This window comes from Oreochromis aureus, linkage group 5 (genome assembly GCF_013358895.1).
Source record: "Oreochromis aureus strain Israel breed Guangdong linkage group 5, ZZ_aureus, whole genome shotgun sequence".
Taxonomy (NCBI): domain Eukaryota; kingdom Metazoa; phylum Chordata; class Actinopteri; order Cichliformes; family Cichlidae; genus Oreochromis; species Oreochromis aureus.
In genome coordinates this window covers 41,665,144-41,688,311 of record NC_052946.1, presented here as the reverse complement: position 1 = coordinate 41,688,311, position 23,168 = coordinate 41,665,144, and the positions used below count along the sequence as shown (strand labels likewise).

Here is a 23,168-nt window from a genome sequence, read left to right as displayed (position 1 = left end):
TTAAATGAAACGTTGGTGGAAACGAGACGATGAACACACAACCGTCTGTGTGTTAAATAACCACGTCACTAATCACCCACACTGCTCCTGCAGGCCGGCAGATTTTCCACTCTGATGACTGTGGAATGAAAGAAACCCGACCTGCAGGTAACACAGAAGCATTCATGCGATCTCACAGAGCTCCTCCCTCACCTGTCTCACCTGCCGTAAAACAGGAAACAGGTTGTTATTCTAACTAAAGACCCAGAGACGGACAGACTGAGCTTCAGCCCAGCTGCTGCACAGAGACAGCTGCTGACGCTCCGCACCGAAGGTGAGTTAGAAATAGTTTAAACGGCTCTCAGTGATTTCCATTTATCGGTAGCATGTGTCGTGTAGCTTCGTGCCACAGTGAGAACAGGTTCTGTGGTTTGTGTCTCATGCAGTGACAATAAAAGCATTCATTCAGCAGCAGAGGAGGGAGGGGAACCAGGACTGACTGTACTTCCTGTCTGCTGCTTCCAGCCTCACTCGGAGACTCCATGGCTTCCAGATCAGAGGAGGATCTGTGCTGTCCGGTCTGTCATGACATCTTCAGAGATCCCGTTCTTCTGTCCTGCAGCCACAGCTTCTGTAGGGACTGTCTGAGGAGATGGTGGAGAGAGAAGCCAACACACGAGTGTCCAATGTGTCAGAAAAGATCTTCGAGGGTGGATCCACCGGTTAGTCTGGTGCTGAAGAACCTGTGTGAGTCGTTTGTAGAGAGGAGAGATCAGAGAGCTTCAGAGGATCTCTGCAGTCTGCACTCTGAGAAACTCAGTCTGGACAACAAGCAGACGAAGCACAGCGACCACACGTTCAAGCCCATCGATAAAGCTGCACAACAACACAAGAACGACCTTCAGGAAACTCTGGAAGCTTTAAAGCAGAAGTTAAAGGTCTGTGAAGAAGTCCAAATGAAGTTTGATCAAACAGCAGAACACATTAAGGCCCAGGCCCGACGCACAGAGAGGAAGATTAGGGAGCAGTTTAAGAAGCTTCACCAGTTTCTAGCAGAGGAAGAGGAGGCCAGGCTGACCGTGCTGTGGGAGGAAGAGGAGCAGAAGAGCTGGATGATGAAGGAGAAGATGGAGGCTGTGAGCAGAGAGATAGCAGCTCTTTCAGACACAGTCAGGGCCACAGAGGAGGAGCTGAGAGCTGAAGACGTCTCATTCCTGCACAACTACAAGGCTGCGGTGGAAAGAGCCCAGCGCTGCCCCCTGCTGGATGATCCACAGCTGCCCTCGGGAGCTCTGATAGACCAGGCCAAACACCTGGGCAACCTGACCTTCAGCATCTGGAACAACATGAAGTATATGGTCTCCTACACTCCTCTGATTCTGGACCCAAACACTGCAAACCCAGAACTGACCCTGTCTGAGGATCTGAGCAGCGTGAGGGTGGGTGGGCTGCAGCAGCTCCCTGATAATCCAGAGAGGTTTGATCATCTCTGCTTTGTGCTGAGCTCTCAGGGCTTTACCTCAGGGGCCCACAGCTGGGTTGTGGAGGTTGGAGACAGCGGACACTGGGGACTGGGCGTGTTAGCGGAGTCCGTCCGGAGGAAGGGACCCATACGCTCTGGATTTGGTGGAATAGGATTCAATCAAGGTGAATACTCAGCTCGCTCGGGATCTGCTCCCCCCACCATCCTCCAGCTGCAGAAGAAGCTCCAGAGGATCCGAGTGGGTCTGGACTGGGACGGAGGACAGCTGTCGTTCTCTGACGCTGACACTGACACACACATACACACCTTCACGCACACTTTCACCGAGAGGATGTTTCCCTTCATCAGCATCGGGGATAAACTCCCAGTGAAGACTCTGCCGGTTAAGCTGTCGGTGGATCGGAGATATTAAACCAAACAGACACGTGAGCCCGTCTGAGCCCGGAGGGAGGACTGTGTGTGTGTCCCTGTTGGACAGGCTTGTTCTCATATGTAACTCATGTTCCTGTGTATAAAGGTGCGTGTGGATCAGTAACTCGTCTGTCACTGTTCACCTGAACTATCAGAGATTGTCTTTCCTCTCAGCAGCATCAGATTCTGTCCACAGACTGTAAATAAAAGAGCTCAGCTAATGTGACACATGTGACCTCTGACCTCTTCACTTGTTGTTAGACAGCTGACACACACACACACACACACAGCGCTGACATGAGCTGCCAATCCCTCCACCACACAAACATGGCGACTCATTCAAACAAGAAATTCAAAATCTGAGACAGTGCTTCTCAGAGTCAAATCCACAGTCAGCAGCCGTCACAGCTGCAGGCAGCTCGCTCCAAGCTGCACTCAAACATCATCTCCAACCTGTGTTTCTTTCTCCGCCCTTTATTTTTCTGGCAGGTACATCGAGCTCTCCTGTGCTAGGATGCTGAGACGTAATAATCTCAGTTTCATTTGAAATGTATGGATTTCTGCAGCCTGTCTGTGCAGCAGCTGTTCAGAGAGGTGAGGCCAAGATTGGTGGGCAGCTGGAATTAAGGTGGCAATCGCTTACTTCCTGACGTTCTTCTTTCCTCCAGTTTCTCCTCCAGCGAAGGTGAAGCTGCTGTGACAAATGGCTTTCTCTGCTGCCGCAGGAAATACAGCTCTCCAGCCGCCTCAATAAGTCATGAAGGAAAGATGGCGGAGTGCCTCGGGAGCTGTGCGGTGATGGAAAACCAACACTGGGACTCATTTGTGTTTGTTGAACAGCAGGAGAGATGAAAAAGTGCCTCAGAGGACTCGACGGCGAGTCCATGTTCCTGAGGCCTTTAATAGACGCGCAGGCAGGAAGTTGCTTTAGTTCTGCCTGACTCTGATTTACAGACGGACCGTGGAAGCACGCCGCTGAAGCCCGATGATGAGCTGCCAGCACAGCGCGCGCACTATGATGCATGATGACCTGAACACACGAGGCGTGGCGGGGAGAGAGGACGGCGGTGTCAGAAGGGTTACTGTATTAAACATTGTCCACTTTAATGCCGTGACGACGTCCTCGTCAGGTACTCAGAACACCTGGACAGGTTCCTCTGAGCTCCTCTGGTCCCAGCCTGGCGCCCCGGAGCAGTTTGGTGCCCAGCCCGTCGAAGCCTCGGTAGAGGGAGGTGATTGGCTCCTGTAATATTTCAGCTGCTCTCACGCCCAAGGACGTTTCTGTGCCGCAGCGCTCGGCCCGTCTCCTGCTGCCTCCTGCCGTCCGTCGCTCCAGCTCCCGTTTCCCTGTGACTCATGACGGGACCCTGTCTGACCTCTGACCCCGAGCAGCCTGCTTTTCTAACAGACACAGGCTCCTCCTCCTGGTCAGCAGCTTGTTAGATGCAGCAAAGCTCTCAGACTTAACTGACCCGCTCTTCCAGCCCCTCCCTCAGGTCGTCGGAGCAGAGGATCAGGGCGGCGAGCTGCCGTCATCCATCAGAGGGTGTTTGGGTAATTTAGAGTCTGACCTCTTTAGAAATAAACTTATTTCACTCCAGACGTGTTCACTTTGAGCGCCACTCTGCATGTTTTATGGAGACATTCAGTCAGAAACATGAAGTGAGATGGATTTCAGCTTCAGCCCCTCCCTAACGATTTATTTGCCGTCCTCTCTCCAGCGCGGCAGCTTCAGCTCAACAAGCACAATAATCCACCTTTATGTGAGTCGTAGTTCTTTGTGGTTGGATCAGCAGGCTCCTCCCTCCTCCCAGCTCACATCCAACAGGTATTTAACCACCACAGAGTCAGGTTACGATTACAAGTCGTTCCATGATAACTGTGTGTGACTGTCGGAGCCGTGAGGCGGTTCTGACTGATGGCAGAGTGCGCGGTCACGTCTTGGCTCAGACTTCGGCTGTAATCACACTTCATGGAAACTCCTCTGATGGGACCTTCGTGTCTGAATACCACAGTGAAGCACATCTTATTCCCTGGACCTGTGCTCAGGCTCTAGCAGACGACCCCGCTGGACCACATGCACGATTCATGTTTCTGTGCAAGTCAATTCAATTCAATTTTATTTATACAGCGCCAAATCACAACAACAGTCGCCTCAAGAAGCTTTATATTGTACAGTAGACCCTACAATAATACATACAAAGAAAAGCCCAACAATCATGTGACCCCCTATGAGCAAGCACTTTGGCGACAGCGGGAAGGAAAAACTCCCTTTTAACAGGAAGAAACCTCCGACAGAACCAGGCTCAGGGAGGGGCGGGGCCATCTGCTGTGATTGGTTGGGGTGAGAGAAGGAAGACAGGATAAAGACATGCTGTGGAAGAGAGACAGAGATTAATAACAGGTATGATTCGATGCAGAGAGGTCTGTTAACACATAGTGAGTGAAGAAGAAACACCCAGTGCATCATGGGAATCCCCGGCAGCCTATGTCTATTGCAGCATAACTAAGGGAGGATTCAGGGTCACCTGGTCCAGCCCTAACTATATGCTTTAGAGTGACGGCACCAGTTTCACTGCTAACAATCATTCATCCCACAGAGAGCTAACCTCAGCATGGCAAACACAGCTCGTGTGATTCAGTGCAGAGACAAAGGCCCGTCTCAGTCGTTGTGGGCGTTTGGTTTGGATGAAAGCATCAGGAGGCCTCAGGCATCGGATGAAAGCCGCCTTTTGTTGATTGGATCATTGAAGTGAATCAAACTTCCGAGGTGCAGTTTCACCTGCGTGGCTCGTTTTCTCACAGTCATCACTCAGAGGTGAAGGCCTGCAGTCTGAAGAACTGCAGCTGCAAACACAGGAAGACCCACGTTTACTGCCCGCTCACGTGCAACACTTTTCACACTCAGACCGAACACAGCTGTGTGAGTAAAACTCGCGTTTAGTCTTTAAAGTACAAATCATACTTCTATCACATGTGGTAATAAAAGATTAGGGTAGTATGCTCTCAGTACACCTGTACAGGTGCACTGTACAGGTGTACTGAGAGCTTGGTTTACACTGCTGGCCGTGAGTCAGACTTGCTCCCGACAACTTTGCTTTGAATAATCTTTGATTATTACTGTGGACAGAATTTCCAGGTCTCAGGTCTTTCCTGTTTGCAGCTGTTCAGGTAGAACATCCCCATCGGCGCCGTTACAGAAGCAGACGCCAGACAGACTCATCTCTTCGAGCTGCTGTCACGTGACCAGGACAGGACACGTTTGATGGGTCGCCATCGCTGAACAAACGGAGCTCACACCGCCGAGTCGTTCCTCTTTTCTTTTTTGGATTTAAGGTGAAGCTTCGCAGACGTTGCTGTTGAGTCTTCAGACAGATTCACCAACGCATCAGAACCGTCTGCACGCGGCATTATTTACGATTCACCTAAGCAGATCTTGTTGGACCCTCGTGTGCACCAGCAGCAGGATGTCAGGCAGTAAATATTCATGTTTTACTATCATTATTATTCATGACTGTATTAGTTGAAACCTTATAAATGGAAAAGTTGTAAACAGTTGAAACTTTGATTTTTGAGATGGTGAAACTCCAGACTTCCCAACAGCCACTCCTCAGAGACCCGCCCACACAGCTCAGCGGTGCCTCACAGCCTGGATGTGAAACTCGTTCTGTGGAATAAAGAGAACAAAGGCATCCTTACTCTGGACTATTTGCTTTTGACTGACTGTTAGTGCACGAGATTTCTGCTGGAAACCTGAAATTCAGCCACAGAAACGCTGTAAAAAGAGTAAAAGTCAAACTAAAAAACAAAAAGTCAGATACACTCTGAGCGTCTTTCACTGATGCGTGCACAGAAATGCTCACACACAAGAGTCACGAACACGAACGGGCCACTTCTCTAACGTCAGCGTCAGACAGAGTCATTTGAAATCGACACGTTTGTGCTCCACACCTGAAATCTGCAGACTGAAGCCGATCGGAGTGTCGGCGGTTTGATCCCCGCTTCCTCTGCGCTACGTGTCCAAGTAGTCTGGGGCGAGGTCAGAAGCTCCGAGTTGCACCTGAGCGTTGTTCAGCGTGAAGCTGTTACTGCTGCATTTACCAGGCTGAGGTCAGGAAACACCGATGAAGTTCAGTGTCAAAGCTTTTTCTGACGTTCACGTTCGAGCTGCTTCTCAGTAATTACAGCTATAATTATAATTATGGTTCCAGAGCCTGAGCCACATTATATGTAGCTGGTATCTCTCAGCCTCACACACTAGCTCAGTGTTGGGTTGTCTCCTCTTTATTATTTTGAGTGTAAAAATATTTTGTCACTGAACAAAACTTAACTTTAGATGAGACGAAAAATATGCTTCAAATAAGTTTAATGTGAAGCTGTGGAGGGCTTGATGGATGTGTGCAGAATCATGACTGAAGTGTTTCTGTTGTAGCATCTACTCTAAGACTGGGCCCAGATAAACACCCTCATTGTATAATAATGAGGTGAAAGGACCACACAGACAAACACCTGAAACAGGAAAATCAAACTGATAAAAACAAACTTTGCTCACATGAAAAGTGTGTTTTGGTCTCCGCTTGTTCTGCGCCTCCGGTTTTGTTTTCAAGGACGCTGGGTGGAATTAGCATCAGCGGGAGTCTTCAGGTCAGAAGCTCATCACTGTAACCTTCAGGCTGCTGTCAGAAAAACAAATTAAAGTCTTTGTGATCTGCAGGCCTGAGCGCCCGCTCACTGCACGCTGAGAAAAATGGAAGACCTTGGCATTTCCAAAGGAAATGTTAACACGCTGCGATTCTGGTTCCACATTTTAACACACTGTCATCCTGTCATGTTTGGACTCATAAAGGCTTTACATACAGTGTGTGTGTGTGTGTGTCCGTACTGTAGCAGTCAGGCGGAGGCTGATATATCTGCAATGACATGCCTTAAACAACGGCGAGGAAGATAAGTGAGGTCGGCGTGAAATATGATTAAAGCACAGCCTTCCCCTCGCCTTTGATTTAAAGGAGCACGGCACAAACAACTCATCTCTCCCACCCAAACACAGACTTCAGAGGAAAAGCATGAAAAACCAGCAAAGAGCAAAAGAGGACAGAGAGGACGGAGACGCCACGTCAGCACTCTGAGAGCAAGTTTGGGGCACATTTTACTCTGTAACATGAAAAAGTCCTGCAGGAAGAAACGAGTCTGACCGTCGCATCAGCTGACCCCGGCAAGGACCATCAGTCAGCTGATGTTTGTCCACGTGCAGCGTTCCAGGTTATTCAGCTTATTTCTGAATAACCTGGAAATGTTCATGAACTGTGGAGTCAACGTGTTTCCTGCCCTGCGCGGGGCAGCAGGTGCAGCTCCAATCTGAGATTACAGTGAACTCCCGTTCTGTGACACATCACAGCACCACGAGCCGCTTTACAGCACCCTCCATTCTGATTTGGGGCAGAAGCAAGCAGCAGAGAATTTGTAGCAACGAGGAGTACGTGTCGTTAATCGTGCTGGATGGAGGAAGCAGGTGGAAATCGTTGTTTTATCTCTCCGCTGAGCCGAAGCCGTTTCTGCTCACTGACATTATAGAGAAAATACAAAGAGGTTAAAAATGTTACACGACTGAAAGTAACAGCTGCTGCAGACAGCACTGTGAGTGTGTGTGTGTGTGTGTGAGTGTGTGTGTTTAAGCACTTTGGTCAGTCAGACTGGGAAAGAGCTGCTGTTGTAATAAAGTTTAGCCTGACAGAAACAGGAGAATAAAAATGCGGCTGTGAGAGGGAGCAGATTTATCGATCTCTGAGGAGAATCTGATGGTTTTACTATCGAGTGCTTCATTAAATGAATGTTTGAAGACAGTTTAAGGCAGGGGTCCCCAACTCCAGGCCTCGAGGGCCGGTGTCCCTGCAGGTTTTAGATCTCACCCTGGGTCAACACACCTGAATCACATGATTAGTTCATTCCCAGGCCTCTGGAGAACTTCAGACATGCTGAGGAGGTCATTTATCCATTTAAATCAGCTGTGATGGATCAAGGACATGTGTAAAACCTGCAGGATGGCCCTCGAGGCCTGGAGTTGGACAGCCTTGGTTTCAGGTTTTGTTCTTTCAGCCTCTGTGAAGTTTAACTCTGAGGGTGAAGAACAAAAACTGGTCAGCAGGTGCAGTATAGCTGGTCAGTGTGTTCATACTGATAAAAAATTATTTGGAGACATCAGAAAAAACAAAATAATCAGGGTCTGAAGCTGCGTCTGAGATCATCAGGAAAACCGGCTCTGGAGCAGGTCAGGTTCACATGTACGAAATGAACCAGCTTCACAGCAGAGGACGTTAACCCTGAAGATACCTGATGAGGCAAGTACAAACCTGTGAATCTACCTGTGGTGCCTGACACAAAGACATCAGCAGTATTTTTGTGTTTTTATAAGTAATGATTTAAGACAGGGGTGTCGAAGTCCAGGCCTCGAGGGCCGGTGTCCTGCAGGTTTTAGATAACACCCTGGGTGAACACACCTGAATCAAATGAGTAGTTCATTACCAGGCCTCTGGAGAACTACAAGACATGTTGAGGAGGTAATTTAGCCATTTGAATCAGCTGTGTTGGATCAAGGTCACATCCAAAACCTGCAGGACACCGGCCCTCGAGGCCTGGACTTCGACACCTGTGATTTAAGATGAGTACAGTACGGTATCTTTGATTATCTGTCTCTGTGTACACAGACATGCTGTTGGTGTACGGATGAAACACGAACCTTAAGGCGTTTATATTGTAAAGACCCTACAATAATACAGAGGAAACAGAAAACCCCAGCAGTCATATGAACCCCTATAAGCAAATGGTGACAATGGGAAGAAAAAACCTCCAGCAGAACCAGCGACCAACTGGGGTGAGGGGAAGAAAACAGAGAGCCAGAGATTAATAATCAGTAATAATAAGGGGCCTGAAAACTGAAGGCTCTGCCTCCCATTCTACTTTCAAATACTCTAGGAACAACAAGTAGGCCTGCAGTGTGACTTCTGATGGATGATGGATGGATGAAGGATGGATGATGGATAATAAATGGTTGGATGGATGGATGAATTCATGGATGGATGGATGATGAATGGACTGATGTATAGATGGATGATGGTTGGATGATGGATGAATGGACGGATGATGGATGAATGGATGCATCATGGATGGACTGATGTATAGATGGATGATAAATGGATGCATGATGGATGGATGGATGGATGATAAATGGATGGATGATGGATGATGTCACAGCTGTGGAATAATGTGGGCAGGGCTTCCCTGTTTGAGGCTAATGAGTGATTTAAAGTGTGCGTAGGTGTGCGGGGCAGTTAAAGTGCAGAGGATGGGGAGCTGAACGAATATTTCATGAACTGAGGTCATTGTTATCCGTGCTCAGGCTGCACGCTCACTGCAGGATTCATCTCAGAGCTCCAGGGTGAAATTAAAAGAAGAAGACACGAGTGAGTAAATACTGTGATTTATAAATGTTCAGACAGCTTGTTGTCTCCCTCTGTCCTCAGTGCTCCACCTGCAGCTGTGTGTGGTTATCTGCAGCACAGATGTTTGTTTTTGCTGCTGCTGCTCAAAGGCACGCTGGAAAAGGATGAAGCGAAATATGGTGAAAATGTCCTGATTAGTAAATGTCTGCCACTGCAAACACTGTCACAAAGGTTTATCAGTAAATGTTTAATCGTTTCCTCCTGACACGTCTCCACCTGCAGTGTTTCCTCTCTAAATGTCGGTGCGTACCATAAATAAATCGTTTTGTTGCACGCTGCACTCGCTCTCTTTCTCTCTGAGATATTCAGTAAATATTTCATCGAGGTTTCTCCCCGCTCTGCCTTCTGCTCAAACCCAGAGTCAGCACAAACTGGGTACATAAAGAGCTCGGCTAAAGTGTACCGCTCTGCACGCCGGCCTTCCTTTTTCATGTTGTGTATCAGGTTTCCTGCAGCTCTGCTCACAGAGGACGTTCCTGTGAAACTGGTCCTCCAGGAGCTGCACAACAGGGCCAGCTTTACCAACGAAACTTTCTGCAAGACCAGATAAATAAATGATTAACCTGCGTCACAGCAGTGCTCACCTGCAGCATACATTATGGACGAGTTTCTCCATCAGCATCTTCCTCCAGGGTCAGCGGGGCTCAGGTTCAGCGCCGTGCAGTCACACTCTTTGTTATTCAGCAGTAAACTATGTTAAAGCTCAGAGTGGACACAAGCAGTGTAGTCAGCGCTCACTGAACCTGCATTTGTTCCAATGACCAGCAGGGGGCGACTCTTCTGCTCCAATTGGACAGAAGACAGAAAATTACTTACAGCAGGTAGAATTATTTTGTGGAAAGTTGTCATGGTGCTGAATCCAGCAAACGTTCTCCGTTAAACGTTAAAATCCGGTCCGAGGTCCAGATCAGGGACTGCAGTCAGGTGAGGAGAAGCCGCCTGTCAGTCAAAGAGGCCACGCCCCCAACAATGCAAACAATCAGCCCGTAAACATGCTTATTTCTGCTGTACAGTTTTAACATGGGGACTAACTTACTGCTGCCCCTGCTGGACACCAGAGGAACTGCAGCCTTTTGAACGTAAGCCAGGCTTCTTCTTGCAGTTTGATGCTTGTTTGAAAGATAAAACAGATGCTCGGGGATCAAATCAGGAAACGCTTACTGTGCTGTGGAGTCTAGTCTTTATTATAAAGTCACGCACAGTGCTGATGGTTCCTCTTGTATCCTGTCAGTGATTTGATGTTTTTGTTGTTTTCATGCACATTTCAGAGGTTTTCCGTTTTATTTTCATTTTGCATGTATTTATAACTAAAGTCTTAACTGTGTCTTTACTCTGTGTGTCTGCAGGTTTGTCAGACATCTGAATGACTGTGTTTTATGCTGCGGAGCTGGAGGAGCTTCGACCTCAGCTCGGGTTTGTTCAAAGACATGAAATCATAAAAAATGGATCACAGGATCAAATGCTGAATAATCCTGTGACTGTCCCCGCTGCTGCGTGAAGAAAGGACGACTGTGTTTCAATATTAATGTCTGTGTGTTGTTTGTCTGCGACAGCCGCTGAGCGACGGCGAATCTGTCAGCAGCTGCGTCTCACCCTCGCGAGTTATCTGCACGCTAATGGGTTCAGTCAACGCCACAGTCGGGCCACGTGACTTTAGATAAGATCTGTCTTATCTTCTCATATTAGTGTTCTGCAAAAAGCATCGATGTAAGTTTGAGCTCAAATATTAACCCAAGAAAAATCATTCGTCCCATTTGAAGTCTGAGTTTGTCATGGTGGCGTTTAAATGAGATCACTATACTTTTCCAAAAGGCTGGGTTTTTTTTAAAAAAAAAAAGGGGATGTGGCCACCATGATGTCATATATGGTTTCCACAGATCAGGTTCATGTTTTTTAGCCTCCAGCCAGTCACTAATATAACGATGCAGATACGAGGATCCACGAGATCCTACCAAACTGTGATCCAGCAGAAATCGAGACTCATCAGACCAGGTGCTGTTTCCAGCTTCTGTTGTCCAGTTTTGCTGAGTCTGTGTGAAGTGTAGCCTCGGCTTCCTGTTCTTAGCTGACCGCTGCGTTCTTCTGCTGCTGTGGCCCGTCTGCTTCAAGCCTCTGAGATGCTCCTCTGCAGACCTTGGATATAACAAGTGATTGTTGGAGTTCCTGTTGACCTTCCTATGAGCAGTTTATCTACTCTCCTGACATCTGACCTCGACAAGGTGTTTCCTCCCTGAGAGCTGCTGCTTGCTGGTGTTTTCCTTGTTTTTAGACCTTTTCCGTAACTCAGAGATGGTTGGTGGGAAAATCCCAGCAGATCAGCCGTTTCTGAAACAACAACCACAGTCACCGTCATCTTCATTGTGACACTCAGTTTGAGCGTCTGCAGGTGGTCTTCATCATGTCTGCATGACTGAATGCACTGACATGCTGTCATGATGCTGATTATATATTTATGCCAATGCGCAGCTGGACAGGTGTACCTAACAAATTGTCTTTTATAACATGCAGTACAGTCAGAACATCAGTAGCCTGGATTCAGAAACTCACTTTAAACAGAGTACAAATACTTCATCACTGCATAAAATACTTGAGTATTTCTGACTGTTCATTTCATGCTGGCTGTCTTTGTTTTGGTGTTTTGGTGCAGAGGTGAATCTGATCTAGAGCCTCTACAGGCCATTAGAGGAACTGCAGTTTGTGAGGCTTCATTTTTCAGCCCTGGAGGTCAGAGCTTTTTCTTATTTCTTTTCTCCTCACTACTCTTCTTCCTCTCTCTCTGCTAAATCCACCCCCACCCAGAACCCCCCGCCCAGCCTCACCTCTCTGTGCCTCATGGGAACTTTCCCAGTGAGCCGGTGGAGGATGATTGAGACGGATGTCTCGCTTGGCCGGCAGAAGGATGGAGACACCGATGGACCACGCTGGGGTCCCGGCAGTCAGGCCTCTTGTCAGATCAGGGCCCTGTTTCAGAAAGCCGGTTTAGTGCAAACTCTGAGTAAGTATACCCTGAGTTAACGAAAACTCTGGGTTTTCGGTTTCACAAAGCGAGTTTAGATTAATTCTGAGTGAGTTACTATGACGACACACTCCGTGAAGCTAACCTGCCCCCTAGCAGGTTTACTTCAACTAACCCTGACTTTCTCCGCCTCTTTGTCGGAAACCTGACTGTAGGAAGTGTCAGACATGGCGTGCCCCTTCCTTGAAGAGCCAGTAGATGTTGAAGCCCAAATTCTCCGCAGAGCTCTCTGCCGGGAGAGAGTGATTAGAGCGCGTTTGGACATTTTATCATTTCCTGATGATTTTCTGTGTGAACGTTACCGTTTTTCAGCACAATCCATAATTTATTTGAATAACATCCTCAGGCCTTATATTGCTCATGTGACACATCGCGGACATTCTCTCAGTTCTGTACATATTATTTGTATTGCACTTCGTTTTTTTGCAAACGGGAGCTTTCTGTATAATATTGGTGACGCTGAGCACGTTTCCAAGGCTACCGTCTGTCGGGCAGTCAGGAATGTTACAGTTGCACTGAAACGTCTCCTGTACTCGTTTGTGGTGTTCCCCGGTCATAGACCCACAAGATTTATCAAGAGGATTCCACAAAATTGCAGGTATCAGGATGAACAAAACTTAATTCATGATGTGGTGATACTTGAACTACTACTTAGATTTTACATTTATTTTCAGGGTTCCCAGGCGTGATTGGCTGTATAGATGGCACTCACATTCCATTCTGCTGCTTGAAGTGTTCCATTTCCAAAAAGCATTTTTTATTTTCTTGATCAAACAGGTCTTGTACAGCTGCTTTACAGGGAGCTATTGAAACACAGGAAATAGCATTGACATTCATAGTACATGCCCACTTAGGTTGGTTGTAAATCAGTGCTGAACATCTTACTGAGGAAAGGTTTGTTGGAGAAGTGGCTGGACCCTCTTCCTCTACATTTTTATATTTCATTTTACTTGCTGCCAGGAACGTTTGGGGCCTGTTGGGTTGCACCTGCGCTCACATCACATCACAAAATAAAATGTATAAAATAAAAATAAAATGAAATATAATAAAATAACGTGTTAAATGGGTGGAAATCCCTAGATCAATGTTTAAATTAACACTCACGCATTGACTCTGTCGGCTATGTATTGCCATGCATGCTCCCTTTCTTTTGCAGCTGAGGCTGTGTTACTTTTTTCCGCAAAATTTGCATGTTATCGGCATATGCTGCCATCAGAATTTCGGCCTCAAGCGCTGTGTAAATACATTGGCAGCGCCTTCTTTCCCTCCGTCTCCATGGTGACTCGCTTAATCTGTGCTCCACTAATCAGGGCTTTATGCGTGCGCTTAACTTGGGGTTAAAGCAACTCCGCGTTGATTGAACTAATTGTTATCAGCCTTTCTGAAACCGAATATTCCGAGTTGGACAGTTCGGGGTTACTCAACCCTGAGTATCATTTTTAACTCTGAGTTTTCTAAACCCGCTTTCTGAAACAGGGCCCAGCTGCTGATCGATGGTTTGTTGGTCAACGCGAGCACACGTCCCTCCATCCAGGCTCAGACTGGGGTCTCTGTGGGACTCTGTGCTGTGGTTCAGTCAGTGTTACAGGAGCTTCGGTCCAGCTCACAGGTGGAAGGACTGAATGAAACCAATGAACTGTCCGGTGCTGCGGGATCATCCGTTCACGGAGGAGTCGGTTTTTTTTGCCCATGATGCATCAGAGAGCACTGCTTTAATAACCTGCCTATTGCTTATTACAGGAGGTTAAAAGTCACATATTATCATTTCAGTTCAGTTTTATTCATATAGTCACAAATCACAACAACAGTCGCCTCATGGGGCTTCAAATGTATAATTTAATAACATTTAATAATATTTACAAAACACAAAAGGAAAAAAGATGCCTGAGCGTCTGACTGTGCCGACCATCAGATTCAGGCTGAAGCCTTTTATCGTACTTTATTTATACTTCTGTGAACTTCCTCTGACAGGGACACAGACCAGAACACTTAGGTTTAGGTGATTTTGTGCTGCTGTGTAGTTTTTAAGAAGTATCGAGGTTTGTCCGTCTAAGCTGGAACAGAAGAGCCGTTTACTTACTCACTGGAGAAAGTAATTTGTTACTCTACTCGTTACATTACTCTTAATACATTTTCACATAAACACCAGTTAACAATATAAACCTATAGCTACAGTCACACACACAACACAAACCCCTGTCCTAATGAGGACACACTTATAATCTTTTAAAAAAAATTTATATATGAATACAAAGTAGAGTGGTCGCCATGGTGATTCTACTGTAGAAACATGAACAGGTAGAAATGGAGGCGGTTTGTTTATTTCTTTATATCCGCCCGGCTGACCAACCTTTGTAACACCAGTAACATGATTGTAACTTTAATGTAATTACTGAATTTAGCACAGCAAAATGTTACGTTACTAAAAAATGTAATGTGATTACAGTAACTTTGCAACTTTGTAACTTGGACATACACACGACATTGCCTGCAGGCCACACAAAATCCCCCAATTCCCATCCGTCTCCCACTCTGTGTGGAGTCGCTGAAGAAATGTTCCTGCTGCTCTTCAGTCTTTTCTTTCCTCTTGGAATAAATCTTTATGACTCAGGCTCAACATTTCCACAAAACAAAGGAACTTCATTTCTGACAGAAACAGATCATCATCACACACAGCTCAGACCTGTACATGCGTGAAGCTTCTCCGTATTAACGTAGCTGCACATTTAGCAATAGTTTTAGATTTGTTTTAAAATAATAGTTCTGCACTGCAGTGGTTTGGATCATGTCTAACCTCTTCCTACCCAAAGGGCTTTCTGAGCGTCCTGCTCAAAGATGACATGCCCAAAATGAATGGAGCATTTCTCTGCAATTACAAACTCTGTGTTAACAATCTTGGTATCAAAATAAAGCTAACACTTGTGACATTTCATAAGAGGTGTAAATATTGCAGCAGATGTTACTGTGTCACAGTTACTGAGCCTGGAACACAAAAAGTAAGTAGATTTTTTCCTCCTCTAATTTATCTATGTTTTTTTTTTTTTTTTTTTTTTTTTTTTTACATATAACCCCTTTAAAAATGTGCTTTAGTTCATATATTTATCCAGAAAATCAGTAATCAACATCATCTGTGCAAAGATTTATGCTTCTAAAGTGAAACAGTGAAAAATTACAGCACTTTTAATAAATAAATATTCAGGCGTTGTACAAGAGGTCACAGCAGAAATGATTTAATTTCATTAACATGTCTAAAAATGCTTGTTTTTGGAATATTTTTTTGAAGAATTAACCGCACATTCACAGTCTGCAGTCCTTGCTGCCCTGCACATGAACAGTTTAAATGGACTCTGGCGCTTTAAACTCTGAGGGGCTGTAACTTCAGCATCTATTGGCCAATTTGCATGATTGACATCTCTTTTTCATAATTTGAGCCGATAGAATCATGATAATGATACCGTGTTCATGTCACTTCCACCAATAAGAAGTTGCAAAGCCAAAACCCCACGTGGCTCTAAATTTACGACATGCGGTGTAATCCAATCACGTGTCTGTACCTGGGCTGAAAATGGCGGTTGTTGATGGAGGTGGCGTGTTAGCGCCGCCATTATCAGGAGCTACAGCGGCTATCGGCGGATAAAACGGAGGAACCCAGATGCAAGCAGAGTTTTGTCTTGGCAGATGTGCGAAGGTTGCGTTTTTGTGGACTTGTTTTGCGGCTGGTTCAGTGAGTTTGGTCGGAGCACGGTGAAACTTTGTGTTTTGGAATCTGTGAGCGCTCAGCTAGCTAACCAGCTATACCTTTTGTTGTTACATGAAGAGAGGTGATGGCTCCGTTGTATGTGTTTAGTGGACTTTTGCGCAATTACGTAAATGGGCTCCTCCCAGGTTCTGACTGGCATACCTGTGTCCCACTAACGTCAGTCAGATAGTTGTTTTACTCAGTGTAGAGTTCATTCAGGACCCATTTGTCCTCCTGCTATAGGAAAACCTGCCAGTCTGACTGCCCTCAAACGTCCTCACCTGCCCCTCTGGAGAAATTCACACCTGCTCACAGACCTGTCGACAACTGGAGTTTCGTTACCCGAGGAAAGAGAAGCACAGGAGAACCCATCTGCATCACTCGCTCATTGTGTGGCTTTCCGAGAACCACCACAGCCTTCCTGCTTCATTACTCTTAAAACGTCAGTCTGCACTGAACGTGTATCGATGTAACATCTGTTCATTGGCTTTGACTTTTCAGAGTTACCTTTCTGTGTACCTTAGTTTACCTTTCATAAACTGTTTGGCACAGAGAGTAATGTGTTGTGTTCTTCCACACATCCTACAGAGCAGCTGTTAGATGCCGATTCCTGGTTCAGGAGGTGTGCTTGCTCGTAATAAAGCAGCCTTCTCTGCTCTGAGCTGATTTATCCACAGAACAGCTCATGACCTCTAACACCCCATACAGTCTCCAGCTGCTCCTAACACAAGCCTTATATCAGAGCATTTTCATTCTTCTTCAGTCGCCTCTCATTGATCTGAACTGACTTTCTGTTTCTGGAGATCCAAACAAGTTTGAAGCCTGTGCTCACTCTCTCTGTTTTTATTACTCCCTCGCTGCTCTCGGTCATTGAGGTGAACCGGCTGCTTCTATCTTCAGAAACTAGCAGACTGTTAGTGGATCGCCCACAGCACAGCGTAGCCCCGCCCCAAAACCTACCTACTCTACTTCCTGTTCATCTCTGACTCTAGCGTGAACTTACAGTGTTGGGAAGGTTACTTTTAAAATGTATTCCATTACAGAATACAGAATACATGCCCCAAAATGTATTCTGTAACGTATTCCGTTACGTTACTCAATGAGAGTAACGTATTCTGAATACTTTGGATTACTTAATATATTATCATGCTGTTTACAACTACGTGAATGTACTATTGCTGTGATTTATTACTGTTACTGAAGGTCCGCGGCTCCGAAACGTAGTAAAGGGACCTCTGGCTAATACGTCCGGTTCCCTGTCGGGCTGGTAGCCGAAAAATAGCTTTACTTTGTTGTCTGGGTCAACTTTGCTTGCCAGAGACAGAGAGAGGCGTTGAAAGGCTCCAACGGAACTTATTTTTTCCGGAGGAAAACACGAACACAGTGTACAGTTGAGTCTTAATAGCTTACTTACAAATGGGCTCGTCAGGCACTCTTCTTGGCTGCAGTGGTTATTATTATATTTACATGCTTCCAGCTCCCGTTTTTGCTCCGTGACAGCTCGGACTTTTCCTTTCTCTCCCTCCCTCGCTCACAGACACATAACGTGTACGGTAGTCCATTCTCCCTGCAGCACGGACTACACTGCCCATCAGGCTACATTCTTTAGAGCTATGCCTGTAGCATTCTGCCTTTTAGCTTAGCACAACAACAACAAAAAAGCGCTCTCACCCAGGAAACACGCAGAGAGAGAGCGCGTCACCCTGTAACCATGGCAACCGTAACGCTGCCGCCTGGAACAACAGAACGTAGCTGTCAAACAAACCCAAATAATCCTGACCATGACAATATGAAACAGGGAAGTACCGCCGTGTAATCCATTTATTTCACCAAAGTAACTGTATTCTGAATACCACCTTTTTAAACGGTAACTGTAACGGAATACAGTTACTCATATTTTGTATTCTGAATACGTAACGGCGGTACATGTATTCCGTTACTCCCCAACACTGTGAACTTAAAGCAGCATCTGAGGCATAAACTCATCGGGAAAGAGTTTACTGAGCTCAGAGATCATCAGAGGCTTATTCTTCTTCTGTAAATCAGACGTCGTTTTACAGCCAGAGGCTTTGCCCCCTGCTGGACATTAGAGAAAATACAGGTTTAATAAACTTCACGCTGACTGTGTTATTAAGTTTAAGTGTTTTTGTTTTGATTCTTGGTTTAGTTGGAGTTCACTATAATAACTGTAATAACTCGGGGAGGTACACAGCACTAACTGTACTAGTTGTCCTAGATTCAGCCGTGCTGCTGCTCGCTGGAGGAAAGCGCCTCCTTAAATCTTTTCCTCCAGCTGCTGATGTGTCCTCCGTGTCGGAGCGCTGCTGTCCTTGATGAGTGCTGAATGAGGGCCGTTATTTTCTAGGCTAGTTTGTGGAAGATGTTCAGATTCGACTTGTTTGGATAAATAAGAATAAACGAGTTTTGGAGGCTCTGACCTCTTGTTCTGCCTGTTACAACAAAACTTGCGTAACCTCCAAAGTAACCTCGCCTTCACCAGAAAAACAGTTTCTGCCTCAGTCCAGGGACTCAGTGCTGTGCGTCCTCTTTGTAGAATAATTGTGAAGAATCTGCAGCAGTACGAGCAAGCAGCCCGAGCTGACCTTTATCTCAAGGTTTTAAATGTGCTCTGCTCTGTGGAGCTTTTGCAAGTTCCTATTTGAGCCTGTTGTTCTGTACAAACAAGCCAGCAACACTGCGGGCGACGCAATAAAAGACGTGCGAAATTAAAGATGCAACACTTTCTCGACCATGAAATTGTATCTGAGGGAGATGAAGCTAAATTAAACGATCAGGGCAGGAAGCCTTTTAGTGTAATGTGGCTGAACACGGTGTAATTAACAGGTTTAAGTAGCCGGTTTGGTGAACTGGGTGATTCTTAATTTCAGCTAAATTTGCTTTAATGAGCACACATTTTTCTGTTCTATTTTAAGTCCACTGTGTGGAAATTATAAGGAAAAGCAAACGGTGAAGGACAAACGCCTGGAGGAGATGGTGGGATTACGCCCGATCGTACGGATATGTTTCCCTCTCAGAATAAAATCCAACCTGCAGCGAATGTGTTAAATCCTTATGAAATTTATTAAATACTTTTAATCTCCTGCCTATGTTTGTGCACCGTGTATGACGTAGGCGTGTGCATGTGCGCCCCGGTCACTGCTCCTTCCAGCATGGTCGGAGGTAAGTCACTGTCACGTTAGCCACACAAGGCCATAAGTTGCAATTTGAATGTGACTGAACTGTGTTTTGGTCTGTTTAATGTCTGAGTTGTCTGGAGTGAGTCTTGTAGAGGGCTGAGTTCGCAGTGTTGCCAACTTAGCGACTTTGTCGCTATATTTGGCGAGTTTTCAGACCCCTTAGCGACTTTTTTTCTAAAAAGCGACTAGCAACAAATCTGGCGACTTTTTCTGGTGTTATTGGAGACTTATTTATGACGACTTTTTGACATGAAAGCGCGTATCGCTCAAGCAGTGGTGCTGCCGTGGGCACCTCGCCCATGCCAAAGCGCTCACAGGCGGAGGCAGGGCTGGACTGGGACAAAAAATCGGCCCGGGCATTTTGACTAGAGACCGGCCCACCAGGATCGAGATTGAAAATGTGACGTCATTCAGGGGTAAAACCGCAAAGGATTCTGGGAACTTGTGGCAAGCGGTACTAGCGCACGCAGGCTTTCAATTGAACTCAGTCACACAGCGATAAAAAGAAACCCCAAAAATGGCAAGAAGCTGTTGTATTATTAACTGCAACAGCCGGTCGCATGACAGCCACGGGAAGCCGACGGGTAAAGAGATCGTTTTTTTTTATCGGATTACGTCGTGGAAGAGAAATTTTTTAAGCCATGTTTCCGAAGTAAGAGCCGACGGATGGTCTGGATATACCAAATATAACGTCTCAGAACACTCCAGCTCACATGTTAGTCTGCTCCAAGCATTCCCACAAAGGTCAGTGTTTTGCTGTAGTTAATACGTCATTTTTCTTAACATAATTGGTGATATAGGTTACAAGCAAGTCTGGCGCTGAACAGAAATTGTCGTGCTATGCTCCTTTATTTATTGTGCATTAATAGTGAATTGTCCTGACCCAATATTGCGTTTTGCTTCTGTTATTACCACGGTACATTGACAAAAACATATACTTTTATTCACAGGATAAAACAGTTGTTTTGTATCACTAATTGTCCAGTACGAGTACAGCATACAATATTATTGTCACTGCTACATTTCTGTAATGCCTGCCAGAAATTATTTCCACTACTAATTAATTACCGTTGAGCTCAAAGGTTATATTAATAAACGGTTAACGAATGTGTATTTATGAAGACGATTTGTGAGACTGGTTACCTTTGTTTGTACGATGGTCGTTCTACACGGTGCATTTCAAGGTCCTGTACCCATCCGTCGGTAAACTGTACCCGGGCTTGTTGCAGTGACCTGAAGTTACTAAACTTCATGAGTGTATGCACTCACTCCAAGAACTGTATAATTATAAATCTGAGCGTGGTGAAAGTTGGGCAGCACGCTAACGTCCACTCTGTGTGCTCCTAAGGGTCTGACCCTCTCACTCCTTTGATTTTTTCCTCGTATCTTTTCTTTGCCTTTTCGTCGAGTCTGTCTTTGTACGGTCCGGCATTGTTCTCCTTAGTTTTGTACATTCCTTTTTTGAGGGGCAAGGAAAAACCAAGAAGGTATTGGAACCGGAGAATGAACGTTTTGCGGTGATGCAAATGCTTGCGTTTGATGCGGTACTTGGATTGTTTTGCCACGAGTTACCAGCATGCAATGCACGAAAGTCACGTGATCTGTCAATCGCTATTGGAAAAACCATAAAGCCTTTGCATGAAAACAACTGCTTTGATGTACACTGCCTTGTTGGTATATATGTATCAATCTAATAAACTTAAACCTACACCATCCTCCCTGTTCTGGATTTTAAACAGTACATAGCGGAAACAAAAAGACTGCTTGGTCGAGTTAACCTCCTGAACTATCTACAACACATGGTAGAAACCTTAAATTAAGACCAAGAACACTAGAGGTGAGACATGATCATTAATTAATATTAAAATTAATAAATGACAGATTTAGTGATATTTTCATAAACACCTCCTTTCCTTTTTTTGTTCTCCATTTTCTTTAGTTCGTCTATAAGATTGCTAAACTAGGGGGAGGGTGCATCCGGCCTCCTCGGCTGTAATTGGTCCAGCCCAGAGTCGATCATGACCAATTGGCCAATCCAACACCTTTCATTATATATACCCTTCCTAAAAAAAAAAAAAAAAAAGAAAGAAAAAATCCATCGGTCCATAAAAACAAAAAATCGCCAGCGGCCCACCGGGCTAATGCCCGGTATGTCCGATGGCCAGTCCAGCTATGGGCGGAGGATAGTCCTCCACCAGCTGCTATCAGGGCAGGAGACGTTCACACCTATGCATCCAAACTGCAAATGAATCGTGCATGAGCGAAGCTGCTGCTCCCGCACTGACTGTAATGCAGTCAGCTCTTCTTTTACTCTTATGCTGTTTTGTGGATCACAAGGTTTAAAACTACTTCTGAACACACACACACACACACACACACACAAAGTAACTCCACCAGAGTGCCTATCTGGGTCACTTTTGCCGGTCCAAGCCCGGATAAAGGAGCAGGGTTGGAATTATGACATTAAAAAAACAATAATTGCTAAAAGAAATTTAATTTGTAGTTCTAAATAAATTCTAACTGCATTTAGGACGTTTTTTACTTGCATTATGTCTCGTTCCACGATGTTATTTCTCTCTCCAACAATGTAGGTTACAATTACATTAGCATGACCAATTATGCAAATTAGGCAATGACGTCATTTTGCGACTTCTAGCGACTTTTAGGACAACCAATAGCGATTTTCCTTACTGAGGAGTTGGCAACACTGTGAGTTCGCTAACTGAAATTTGTAGCTAATTTTAGCTTCAGCTGTAACGCTAGTGTGCTAAGTTAGCCTGGTTGCTAGCACCAGGCTAGCTGAAAGAAATCTCTGCTGTATTTTGTTAATCGCAAATATTGTGTTGTTTTATCAGGGGAGCCGGCCTAGCAGACGCACAACACACACAGCTCATGGTTTTCTGTATCTCTATGTATGACAGGTAGGAGATATTATGTTCTGGAAATGTGGTTTCTCATTATTTGCTTTTGTGCTTTAGCATAAATTTGAATATTACCTGCTAAATGTTGTCTTTCAATATAATTTTATTGGATTTGATTTAAGGGTTAAATTGTGAATTTTTATTATATTTCAAAAAAACAAAATGTTGGATCCTGGCTCTTGTTTCATTTTTTGCATTATTTTGTTTATTCATTAATTTTATTAATTTTATTTTTTTTAGCAATATATTGTTTTATATATTATTTATACGATGCTTTTTTTGACTTGAGAGCTTGAGTGTATTTTTTTCACTACAGTTAATGCAGTCGGGTCTATTGATTAGCCACAATGATCAGCGTTGCTACTTTACCAGGTGTAACAATTAAGTTTAACATCCATGAAAACAGAATTTATTTAGTTAAACAGAGTTAGAAGTTAGCAGGAAGTTAGCTCACTAGCTTCCACCTAAACATGATATAGCATGTTCTGACTGAGAGATTTCTGAAACATTCAAACGTACAGCTCTGCTATCACTTCCAACATAAATGAAGACAGAAAACTAAACAGCAGTGACGTTTGTAGGGTTACTGAAGTTGGGCTAGCTGGTATATAATGATATGCTACGTGATCGCTAGCGACACAGCTATGTTAGCATAACATAAACACAGTGAAGCTGGAGGATGAACGCTAACTTTTTTCCACTCGATAAAAGTTAACGTGAGGGTTCCCGATGGTTAGGGACAAATGCAATTGCATGGCAGGATGCTGTAAACGGACCAAACTTCAGTCAGGAGAACAACTGAGATAATCCATCCACAATACCAGGTTAGTCATTAATATACTGCTGCATGGGCTGGGCTGTAGTTACATCGTAAGGCTTAAAAACTGAGCTTTAAAATGAACAGTGGTGATAAAAACCGAGAGAGG

General features: G+C 45.1%; 1 protein-coding gene across 1 annotated transcript; it reads left to right on the top strand.

Moving 5' to 3' along the window:
- Window positions 1-250: 250 nt before the first annotated feature.
- On the top strand, window positions 251-2,072 carry LOC116312923 (nuclear factor 7, brain-like). Its single transcript, XM_031730452.2, has 2 exons — window positions 251-313; window positions 505-2,072. Exon 2 carries the CDS (start codon window positions 522-524, stop codon window positions 1,872-1,874), a length of 1,353 nt encoding a protein of 450 aa, XP_031586312.2. The 5' UTR covers window positions 251-313; window positions 505-521; the 3' UTR covers window positions 1,875-2,072.
- Window positions 2,073-23,168: the final 21,096 nt, after the last annotated feature.